Here is a 12,302-nt window from a genome sequence, read left to right on the forward strand (position 1 = left end):
TCTATGGAAGGTAATTACTGAACTCATTCAATCCCTGGATGTTTGGGAAATATTGTTTCGAAATTGGTTCTAGAGACAAATTAAGAGAGAGAGAGGAGTTAAGCTTAGGAGAGAGAATAAATTTTAAAAAATAAAAATGACGAGAGAATTAGGGAAACAATATTTTGATTAAGGGGTGTAAAAGTAATTTAATAATAAGTGGGGTTATATTTAATTTTTAAAATATGAAAATTGATGAGGTGTCACGTTTGACCGACGTTGACCGGTCATTTTTACCTGCTGTACACCAAATTGAGAGGTTTCCTATAAGTTTGTATATATTAGTGAGACAAATTGAAGGTTGTACACCAAAGTGTGAAATGGGACAAATGTTGTACACCATTGATAAAATTTACCCGCTGTTTCTTTTGCTGTTGTAACTTTTGTTGCTATTCTACCAAAAAAAAAGGTCTTCTCTAACTTTAACTATGTCGGTAAAAAAAACTTCTTTTTGCTAACATAAAAAAAACTACAAATATCATCTTTTTTTTTTTGAAGCAAACCGAACACTATTATTGAACTAAATCATCAGCCAAAATGTTAATAAGAAACGGAGGTGGAACCGACCACTCCCTATAGACAGACTCAGAACTAGCCGCTCTTGCAAGATAATGAGCAACAGAGTTCGCTGTCCGCTTTACAAATAAGATCGAACAATCATCTAAATCTCTCAATATTATCACACAATCACTAACTATATCCGCAAGGTAAGATAATGAAAAAATAGGATGTTGGATGGCTTGAACAACAGACAAACAATCAGATCTAAAGTCCACCATCCGAAGACCAGCAGCCTTTACCCACGATAACGCCTCCTTAATCGCCATTGCCTCCGCAAAAATTGGTTCAAAAGAGCCCACAAAAGCCTTCTGGACATCCCATTGGAAAGCTCCATAATGATCTCTAATCACGAACCCCGCAGAACAGTAGCCTGCCTCGGCAAAAACACCCGCATCAACGTTATAAGCAAACCGCCCCTCCAATGGAGGAATCCACCTAACAGACACGGAACAGCACAGACCACCCCGATCAGCCCCAAAACTTTTAGCCTCTCTCCAAGCTCTTAATTCGTTCCTAACGCCTTCAATCAATCCCCACGGCTGCAACCATTTCCCCTCCCACACAATCGAGTTCCTATGTCTCCAAATACCCCAAATAATCCCAGCAATTTCTTCCACCTTATCCACAGCAGTCAACAATAAAGATTGATTAAACCAATGCACAAAATCCCCCACCCCATTCATTCTAGAATCACCAAAGACAATCAGCCACACTTCCTTCGCAAAAGGGCAATGAAGAAAAATATGATTTTCATCCTCCCCCCCAATTTGACAAATCGGACATACATTAGGTAAAGTGGAATGACGTTGAGCTAAATTTGCCAAAGTTGGCAGACAGCGTGAAAAGATCTTCCAAATATAATTTTTCACTTTTGGCGGAATTTTTAAACTCCAAATTCTATTCCACTCAACCGAAAAAAGAGTAGAGGAAGAAACATTAATATCCAAAATGTTCCGAAGCACCTTATAACCACTTTTCACAAAGTATTTACCAAATTTATCAAAGAACCAATACCAACCATCTTCTATATTAAGGTTCCTCCTAGGCAAAGATAAAATACTCAGGCGATCACTCAAATGAAAGCACAAATCAACTAACTGTAAATTCCATCTCCCATCAGGTTGAAGCAGATCACACACCTTCCCTGTAGGAAGAACAGTTAGGACAGCAGGCGACGAAATCGGGTTAACCGCAACCGGAAGCCAAGGGCTATCCCATATATTAGAAGTCTGCCCATTACCAATCTTCCTACACAGCCCATGTACTAACACATCCCGCCCAGCCAACATACTACGCCAAATATAAGATGGACAATGACCAAGTTCCGCACTAAGAAAAGAATAGGAAGGAAAGTACCTGGCTTTGAGAACCCTGGCAACCAAAGACTCCGGATCTTGCAAAATACGCCATCCTTGCTTCGCAAGAAGAGCCATGTTAAACTCATGAAGACTCCGAAAGCCTAAGCCACCCAAACATTTTGGACGGCATAACTTGTCCCAACTCTGCCAATGTATGCTGTTTTGAGATGAGTTTGAAGATTTCCACCAAAACCTATTCAACAATTTATTAATGTCATCACAGAATTGATTAGGCATCAAGAAAACACTTAGCATATAAGTAGGAATGGATTGAAGAACAGCCTTAATGAGGAATTCTCTACCCGCTCTTGACAAACATTTCTCCTTCCACCCATTAATACACTTCCAAATCCTATCCTTAACATAGCTAAAGGTCGCCATTTTATTCCTGCCAACAGCAATTGGTGCACCAAGGTAAAACCCCATATCCTCAACTTGACGAACTCCCAAAATTGAGCACACATCCGCCATCTTGGTAGAATCCGCATTCTTGCTAAACAGAATAGAAGACTTTTAAAAATTAATGCATTGTCCAGAAGCACGCTCATAAGACACCAAACAATCCCTAATCACCCCAGCCTCCTTAACATTAGCCCTGAAAAACAAATAACTGTCGTCTGCAAAAAATAGGTGGGAAATACATGGAGCAAGACGAGCAACCTGACACCTGTGAATTCTGCCAGCACCCTCATTAGCCCTCAAGAGAGAAGAAAGACCCTCGGCACAAACCAAAAAAAGAAAAGGGGAGATGGGATCACCTTGACGGAGCCCTCGCGATGGAATCATAGGACCAATTTCTCTACCACCATGAGTAATCATATACGAAACCGAAGTTACCCCCATCATGAGTAAAGAAATCCATCGCTGACTGAAACCCATTTTTGCCAAAACTTGCCTCAAGAAATCCCACTCGACTCTATCATAAGCCTTACTCATGTCTAACTTTAAAGCAGCAACCCCATTCTTCCCTTGTCTCTTATTCTTCAATTTATGAACCACCTCATATGCCACAATAATGTTGTCCGTGATCAACCTTCCCGAAATAAATGCACTTTGTGAACTTGAAATAACCAACGGAAGGACAGGTTTGAACCTATTTGCCAACATCTTCGACACAATTTTGAAAAGTACGTTACATAAGGCGATCGGCCTTAAATCAGTGATAAGCTCCACATTCAACTTTTTAGGTATAAGGACAATCAAAGTATCATTTAAATTGGGAGGAAGACAAACCTGATCCAGTATATCTAAACAAGCCTTGATAACATCAGCCCCAATGATATTCCAGAACCGTTGGTAAAACGTAGGATTCAGCCCATCCAGACCCGGGCTTTTATCAGGACACATTGAAAAGCAAGCAATCCGAACTTCCTCAGGGGTGCCAATAGCTGTTCATTAATTTCCTTAGTAACCCTCATAGGAATGTGCGGAATAATCTGATTAGCATCACAACCCGAACTTGAGAAAATTTCAGAAAAATAATCTTCAATCAACATACCCAACCCGCTGTCCCACCCACACAGCTCACCATTATTGTTTTTAAGCTCAACAAAGGAGTTATTGCGTTTTCGAGCCGAAGCCATAGTGTGAAAATACTTCGTGTTGGAATCACCGTCACAGAGCCAAAACAACTTTGCTCTTTGACGCCAAAAATCCTCCTGTTGCATAAGAATTTTCCCATATTCAGATGAAGCTCTAGAAAACTGATCCATGCTGTATCTATCCTTCCTACCTCTTAATGCTTTTATTTTAGAACGGAGGCTAGTCAACATTTTCCTGAAGTTACCATCAAGGCCGCTACTCCATATTGACAACGCCTTGGCGCAATCATGAATCTTTTCAGAAATGGAGGTTGTAACAGAATTTCCCCAAGCTTGTTGGACCACAGAGCTGCATGAATGCTCACGTAACCAGCAATTCTCGAATCTAAATCTCCTCACCTTATTAACAGGAACCCATGCTTGAACAGATAACAGTAAAGCCGAATGATTCGAGCAAATTGTGCTTAAATTTCGCAGCCTGGAGTTAACAAACAACTCCTTCCAACGCAAATTGACAAACCCTCTGTCTAATCACTCCTCAATCCACCTATCAGTACCTCTACCGACCTCCCAAGTAAATTGGTGTCCTTGCATAGGCAAACTAAACAAACCACAATTCTCAATAGTCTCTTGAAACCCGGATAGTAGCCAACTTGGATGTCTATTGCCGCCGCGTTTGTCAGAAATGCTAAGAAGGTCATTAAAGTCACCAATACAACACCAAGGCTCATCCCGAGGATCAGCAAGCGACATAAGAAGAGCCCAAGAATCCCTACTTCTGCTTCTTTCAGGAAAACCATAAAAACCCGTGAGTCTCCACGAGGGAAACTGATGTACAGTAATGGAGGCATTTATAAAATTCTGAGAAGAAGATAGAATATTCACAGTTACCTTATCAGTCCACAGCAACGCAAGACCACCCCCATGGCCAATGCAATCAATCACAAAAAAATTATCAAAACCAAGCTTCCTACACACATTACTTACATTATTTTGTTTTACCATAGTTTCCATGAGAAAAATTATTGATGGGCGATGGATACTTATTACGTCCTTAAGGACACTAACTGTCCGTGGATTGCCCAAACCACGGCAGTTCCAACTTAGAACACTCATGGCCCCGGTGGGCCTGAGATACAGGACCCACCTCCGTTCCCTTTTTTGACTGGGCGTCATTAGTAATTTCCACTTCCATGGATTCCAAATCTAGTCGCGGTCTTTTGGGATCCAAAATCAACCCCTCACCCCTTGCCACAAAAACCTTCTGCACCCCACTAATATACTTACCTGTAATGTTAGAAGACCCTGTTTTATTGGCCTCCTGCCTTAGAATCATCTCAGGTATATCAGACTCAGAAACGCCATCCTCACTGTCTTCAAACACATCAGAAGGTTGATGAAGCCACTGCTTCCCCACTTGGATACCAGGTTTCCTGATTACCGCATGAAGAAAACTACCATACATTCTATCCACAGGGTTTGCCGGATTATCAAAAAGACTAGAACAGAATTTGTCAGCATGACCAATAATACCACAATAAAAGCAGAATTGTGGCACTCTCTCATATCTATAACTCACCCAAAGCCAGCTTCCTCCACTTCTCTTCAATTTTTGCCCCAACTGCAGAGGCTTATAGATGTCAATAGCCACCTTAATTCGAAAATAATTCCTCCTAAGGCCAGTAAAATTCCTCGAATCCGACTCCATATATACCCCTAATTTGTTCCCAAGTATAGCACATACTTCTTCAGTTTGAAACCCAATAGGCAAATCCGAAATCTGAACCCAAATAGTCAAGTTCCTTAGCTCCACTTGAGTAGCTTGCTCAAGAACATCCAGCCTCCTCAAAATTAGCACATTCTGATTAAACGTCCATGGACCATCATTAAGCACACGAGTAATGTCCTTCTCATGGTAGAATTGGAACAAATATCTCCCCTCCATGTCAGATTATGTAATAGTGACTCCTTTAACTGGTCTCCAAATTGAGGCCAAAGTATTTTTCATTGATTCAAAATGTGTCTGTTTTGCTAACAAGAATTGGCCAACTAAAAAGAAATAGTTTTGTGCTTCTTCCAAATGTAAAACCTCCTCTCCAATTTCAATACCTTCCACGGATTCATCCTCCAAATTAAGCCTTGCGTACTCCTCCACAATACCTCTATTCCCTTCCACAAAGCTAAACCAAAAGGGAAGACCAACAAAGATACACAGCTAAAACAGAGAAGTATCCATGGGATCAAACTCAGTAATCAATTGGATTCTACAGCCACCAAGATCCCCACAATCATCAATTAAGCAGAAAGGAAAGTGATTAACCAGAGGTATAAAAGACTCACCAGCTAAATCCCCTCAGCGGAAAACGCCGATGGAAACATCGCAAACCCTTTCCAGAAGCCGGAATCGAGGCAAGAAAAACGATCGGCAAACATCCACCGGAACCAAGCCAAAAGCAATTGAGCAGAGAGGAAAACGAAGCAGAATTCAAAACCCTCACCAAGAAACTCCAACTCGAAACGATGACAGCGGTCTTGAAGCCAAAAAACCTCAAAAATCAAGAAAAAATAGTCACCAAAGCCAGCGATGAGCAGCGATTAGTGAAGATTATGAAGAATTAGAGCACAACGAAGAGATTTGGACAGAGAACCAGGCGAGGGAGACGAAAAGCAGGTAACACAACTCAAAAGAGGAGACCGAGAAACACTCCAAAAGGAGAGACTCTACAAATATCATCTTATTAAAAAGAAATTCGGCATTTCTCAAAATGTCAAATTATAAAACTACTTGAACTTTGGGAAAGTTATACAGAAGTTCATTTTTTTAAAAACTATTTATAATTATGTTAAGCTATAATTTTGTATTATGTTAAATTAGTAAAATCAGTATTTTTAATATATTTTAAGAATTATAATTTATAAATTAGAAGTCTAAATTTTTTTTTTAGGGTTTATGATTTATGAATTGAAATCTAGAATTTTTAAATTATGGTGTAAAATCATAATATATAAAGAATAGTGACATGTTAATTATTAAATTTGTTAATATGATTTAGTTGTAATTTTTTTCTTAATTATGATATTCATGTATTTGACCTTGAACTTTTCCCAAATTTGGGAATAAACATCTCTTCAAAATAAAAAGGCTTAATATATCATTTGCTCCTCAACTTGTCCAAAAATCTTGATTGGGCTCCTGAACTTTCAAAGCATTCTAATAGCCCCATCAACTTATATAAAATGTTTAGTTATTCCCATAAATTTACGCAAAATGTAATCAATTGATTACTCGGTTGCAAAAAAAAAAAAGTTAAATGCGGAAAGTATATCGCACGAGTCTTAAAAAAAAGGTAAAACAATGAAGATCAGAATATGCAGTTCTAATATTAGAGAAGATGAGTTTTATAGTAGAGCAAATAATAACTTTTCTAAATATATTTTTGAATTATGTAATAACATTTTAAGATGCGTGAAATACATTTTGCGCATTTAATTTACTTTTTTTTTGCAACCAAGTGATCAATTGATTATATTTTACGTAAATTCAGGATACTAATTGAATATTTTATGAAAATTGATGGGATATCGGGCCACTTTGAAAGTCCATGGGCAAAAGATGTATTAAAATAAGAGTTAATTTCAAATATAACCCATGTGGTTTTAAGTTATGACAAATAAATACTCGTGGTTTAATTTCGAGCAAATAAATACCTATGGTACACTCTGTTTTTCAAATAAATTATTGTGGTTTGCGTGTTTTTATAAATAGGTACCATGTGGTTTGAATATTTTACAAATAGATACTCGTGGTTTGGATGTTTTTGTAATAACAAGTCATAAACAAACGCTTAATTTAGGTAAATACCCGTGTCTTCATTATTTCCGCGTTTTTGGAAAACGGAGCATACCACAGGTATTTATTTGCTCGAAATCAAACCACAGGTATTTATTTGCCAAAATTTGAAACCACATGAATTATATTTGAAATTAACCCTTAAAATAAAGAAGCTATTTATACAACCAAGGAGACAATTTTTTGATTTTTTCTTTCAAACTACAAGTAACAAGAGGGCTCTCAACTCACACCACTCACACTTCAACTCTCGGCTCACCCACTCAAGTACTGCTACATTAATACTTTAGGGAGTGAGAGAAAAAAATACTCGTATTTTAATAATTGTTTTTAAACTACATTAATAAAAAATCAAAATTCAGAAAATTGGCTTATATATATATATATATATATATAGTAGTGTAGAGAGAGAGAGAAACCTAAGCTAGGGTTTTGGGGGCTGGTCACTTCTGCTGAAACCGGAGGAGCCGTCGCAGACAGGGACTGATTCAAAATGGTATAGTAGCACTATTTCTTATTCTCGTCTTTTAGATTTGTAATATCATTTCGTTCATATGTGAGATTTGTTCATAGAATGCTTCGCGTATATGATTTTCTTAATATCTCTAGTTTTTTAGTTTTACCGTTGTATCGTCATCTGGAGTCCTATCTTTTTTGTTTCTCTGGTATTTCTATTTTGTTCTTAACTCGTTGAATACTTGGTTTGAGACCAAAATGGATTTCATAGCAGATCCAACCAAAAGTCTACATGTATTTACTCTGATTTATTACGTTTTGACGGACAGTGTGAGATCCGACGTGAATATTTATCATGTGTCTGATTTAATATCTCTAGTTTTTTTTATTTTTACCTTTGTTTCGTCATCTGTAATCCTATGTTTTTAGCTTCTCTGGTATTTTTTTTGTTCTTATTCGTTGAATACTGAGCTTGAGAGCAAGATGTATTTCATAGCAGATCCAACCAAAAGTTTACGAGCATTTACTCTGATTTATCCCGTTTCGAAAGACAGTGTCAGATCTGATATGAATATTATGTTTTTATGCAGTGTTTGTTTTATGCTATTTGATTTTGAAAATAGTAAATGAATCACTGGATTTTTGTAGCATAGGTGATCTTAGTTTAGTTCTGTTATACTGAACTTTGTCTATCGATTAGGCCAGTTGTTTAGGGTTAGAAACCTTGAATTGGCCTTCTGACCCTTGAAATCTAATATGTATGCTTTGAAATGCGACTCTTCATTTTTAGAGCTACTCTTGGGAGATTTCATTAAAGTATAATAAATGAATTTGTTCTGTTAAAATGTTTTACACCATATATTGATTATATGGACCTTTAGTTATATATAGACTGTCAAATGCTTCGCTATCTAGAAGTGTGGACTTCGATTCCCGGTTGACTGCATCCCTTAAAGCAATAGTGTTTGTGTTGTTCTTATTTCTTCCTCATCTCATTGTTGAGTTGGGGGCATAATTGCTGGAGCAACTATATTTCTTATTTTTTTCTTCGAAAAGTACAATCTCTTAGCATAATTTGTTAGATGGAACTGTGATGATTCCTACAGACCTGTAATGATTTGCGGAAATGATCGCAAGTCTTAGAACATCTAAGGGACTGAGTTTCTTGTACGAGGTCACAGTTTTTTTTTTTTGGTTTTTATCTTTGTGCTTTGATGTTGATTTGGCAAACTGTCGTGGCTTTCATTGCAGTCTTTATTTTGAGATTGCAGCTTTACACTAAGTTTAATTAGTTAATGCTGCTGTATGGAAGCCTAAATTTTTTTTGTTTCCCTCGCTATCCAAGGTTGAATTTTCTGTTGCATTTGGACGTCGGGAAACTATATTCTCTTGCCCATTGCTACAAATGTTTTTAGTTAAGGATTCTACATATCCTGCAATGCGATTTGCAGGACTTAAGGTCATGCTTTGACAAAGGAATACAAGTTACATTAGAAGATATCACTTTTAAGTTTTAAAAAATTTATCCTTTTTTCCCCTTCTCCATCAGGGAAATTACATTTATTTTTATTTTTTTTATTTTTCATTTTCTTTTCAAATTCAGATAAAATATTGACAGAACTGTGATGAGTCGTACAGACCTGTAATGATTTGCAGAAATGATAGCAAGTCTTTTAAGAACATGTAGTGGAATGTGTTCCTTGTACATAGTCTTAATTCTTATTTTTTTTATGTTCTGAGATCCGTATGCAAACTCTAAAGGCTTCGTTGCGATTTTGCTTTACACTATGTTTATTTAGTTACTGCTGCTGTTATGGAAGCCTAAAACATTGCTTCCCTCGCTATCCATTGTTAAATTTCCTCTGTTGCATTTTGACATCTGGAAACTACATCTCTTTTGTTGAATAAATGTAGCATAATTGAGTTTTGTTATGTCATAGGTTCTTGAATTGTAACTGTTACTGCAGTCTCTTATATAGCATAGCAGCAGAAAAAATGCATTTGTTGGAATATTAATATGCTTGTTAATATTTTGTCTAGTGACACCGGGTTTTTATGGTGCATTGCAGGCAAGAGGCTTGAAGAAACACTTGAAGAGGCTCAATGCCCCAAATCATTGGATGCTTAAAAAACTTGGAGGTGCTTTTGTAAGTTAGCAATCGATGACTTTGTATTTCTTACAAAAATCTTGTCATGGAGTATTTCCTTAATTTATGTGTTTTTTTTCTCTGCTATGGCATTAGGCTCCCAAGCCATCATCTGGACCTCACAAGTCTCGTGAGTGTTTGCCGTTGATCCTAATTCTGCGCAACAGGCTGAAGTATGCTCTCACATATCGTGAAGTGATTTCTATTCTGATGCAGCGACATATTCTTGTCGATGGGAAGGTTAGGACGGATAAAACATATCCTGCTGGTTTCATGGGTATGTTGTCCTCACTTTGTTACTTCAAAATGTTCTTTTTTAAATTGTGTTCATTTAATATTGAATGGTTGTGGATAGCTGGCCTAGGCCTTTTGCTGCTATGTTGTTTAACCGGATAAAATTATTGTTGAATACAAATATTTATATATATATATATTGTCTTTTGCAAGCACTTAATGATACTTATCCAAGTAGCAAGCCTTCTTATGATTGGAATTGAATTTGAGTAGCAATATCTAGCTTGTTGCACTATCTTGATTGTTTTGAGCGCTCTCTTCCTCAAAGGAAGTGACATTCATACGGTATTTGGACTATTATTCATTTTTCTTTATTTCTGCTTTAACAGATGTTGTGTCAATTCCTAAGACGAATGAGAACTTCCGTCTCCTTTATGACACTAAAGGCCGGTTTCGGCTGCACTCCGTCAGGGATGATGAGTCAAAGGTTTGTCTGCATCTTTTGATCAAGGGGTTTAGTTTATTGAAATCTTGTACGATTTGCACTGTTTAATCTTTAGATGTTAAATTTCAATATGGTACTAATATGTGTTGAATTGTGGAATAATACTGTGCAGTTTAAGCTCTGCAAAGTCCGATCTATTCAATTTGGTCAAAAGGGCATTCCTTACCTGAATACATACGATGGCCGTACAATTCGCTACCCGGATCCCCTCATCAAGGCAAATGATACCATCAAGCTTGACCTGGAGAGCAACAAGATCACCGAATTTATCAAATTTGATGTAGGAAATGTTGTCATGGTCACTGGAGGGAGGAACAGAGGAAGAGTTGGAGTGCTTAAAAATAGGGAAAAGCATAAGGGAAGTTTTGAAACTGTTCACATCCAAGATGCAACTGGGCACGAGTTTGCAACTCGATTGGGCAATGTGTTCACCATTGGTAAAGGCACTAAACCATGGGTTTCTCTTCCTAAGGGCAAGGGTATTAAGCTGTCCATCATTGAAGAGGCCAGGAAAAGGCAAGCTGCAGCTCAAACAGCCGCTTAAGAAGTATTTTAAGTTCTTTTTTTTTGTGCTGAAGTTTATGTTGAACACATCTGATGAGAGGTAGTTGGTTTATGTTTAGGTGCATGAAATTCTGAAATGTTTTTCATTTGTTTTCATTTATGGACACAATTTTGAACAATATATAGTGTGCTTATCAGAGAACTTATGTGTTGCTTAAAGATTTGGTCTCAAGCAACATATTCAAATCACCAGTATTCCTAACTGTTAGTTGGTACTTGGTAAACGGGGAGGATAAGGGTGGCATAAGGACGGGAACAACAGGAACTCCAATTAGAGGTTTTGGAGATTTTTATTGGGGATAGTAATTAAGTTCTATTGTGTTACATTATCTCTATGTATGTATAGATATATGAGGTAAAAAAATGATGATCACAAATTGAGTTAGTTTGTAAATCGTGTTTTTATCTCCTATGTTACAAATTGTTTTAATTTCAAATAGGAAAAAAAAGCCTAGAACTTTAATCTTGTTTTAGCTAAATTATCCATCACTGTTAAAATAATAAAGTCTAATTTGCATTTTAATAAAGTCTAACTGGGTGTGAGTATGCTGTTGATTTTGCTGCAGCTGGTGGAAGCTTTGACGTTTCATGCAAATGTGCCTATAGCTTTTGCTGGAATGTAAGTTTTGTTATAGTGCTCATAGGCAATATACAGTTATTTCTAGTTTTTCACTATTGATATTTATCTGCGAGTAAAATGAAGATATTAAAAAAATATTGCCATTTTCCAGTTGGCCTTTTTGATATTTTACTCATTTTTTCTTTTCTTTTCACTAAGTCTGTTAAAAATATCATTATATTGCAACTGATTTATGGAATTTGTTGGCATGAACCGAAATTAATGCCAGCATTTTCATTTTATCATAATTGTTCAATGAGGATTTCAACTATGGGGAAGTCCAAAAATAAGGACATCATACCATTCAGCCAAATGTACTGGATTTATTACGACCACCCTAAAAAATTTAAGATCTGAAGATGCTTAGTGATCAATGGTAGGGTGATGATGTCCTAAAATATCTTCTAAAATCAAGAGGCATTCTTTTG

The 12,302-nt window shown here is 36.9% G+C and overlaps 1 protein-coding gene and 4 non-coding genes across 5 annotated transcripts; all 5 read left to right on the plus strand.

Annotated features, from left to right (window-relative positions):
- The first annotated feature begins 7,690 nt into the window (after nt 1-7,690).
- LOC136222893 (small ribosomal subunit protein eS4x-like) lies at nt 7,691-11,444 on the plus strand. Its single transcript, XM_066010582.1, has 5 exons — nt 7,691-7,845; nt 9,875-9,952; nt 10,049-10,229; nt 10,576-10,673; nt 10,804-11,444. Exons 1-5 carry the CDS (start codon nt 7,843-7,845, stop codon nt 11,233-11,235), a joined length of 792 nt encoding a protein of 263 aa, XP_065866654.1. The 5' UTR covers nt 7,691-7,842; the 3' UTR covers nt 11,236-11,444.
- Nucleotides 8,889-8,971, plus strand: LOC136224974 (small nucleolar RNA SNORD25). The gene has a single exon (XR_010686716.1). It is a non-coding gene; the product is annotated as a small nucleolar RNA SNORD25 (small nucleolar RNA).
- Nucleotides 9,050-9,192, plus strand: LOC136225314 (small nucleolar RNA snoR136). The gene has a single exon (XR_010687034.1). It is a non-coding gene; the product is annotated as a small nucleolar RNA snoR136 (small nucleolar RNA).
- LOC136224978 (small nucleolar RNA SNORD25) lies at nt 9,421-9,506 on the plus strand. Its single transcript, XR_010686720.1, has one exon. It is a non-coding gene; the product is annotated as a small nucleolar RNA SNORD25 (small nucleolar RNA).
- Nucleotides 9,564-9,699, plus strand: LOC136225324 (small nucleolar RNA snoR136). Its single transcript, XR_010687044.1, has one exon. It is a non-coding gene; the product is annotated as a small nucleolar RNA snoR136 (small nucleolar RNA).
- Nucleotides 11,445-12,302: the final 858 nt, after the last annotated feature.

This window comes from Euphorbia lathyris, chromosome 3 (assembly GCF_963576675.1).
Source record: "Euphorbia lathyris chromosome 3, ddEupLath1.1, whole genome shotgun sequence".
Lineage (NCBI taxonomy): Eukaryota > Viridiplantae > Streptophyta > Magnoliopsida > Malpighiales > Euphorbiaceae > Euphorbia > Euphorbia lathyris.

Excerpts from the sequence above, each read along its gene's own strand:
- LOC136222893 (XM_066010582.1), top strand. Across the intron at positions 9,953-10,048 it reads AAAAACTTGGAGGTGCTTTT|GCTCCCAAGCCATCATCTGG; the intron begins GTAAGTTAGCAA and ends CTATGGCATTAG. Across the intron at positions 10,674-10,803 it reads TCAGGGATGATGAGTCAAAG|TTTAAGCTCTGCAAAGTCCG; the intron begins GTTTGTCTGCAT and ends AATACTGTGCAG.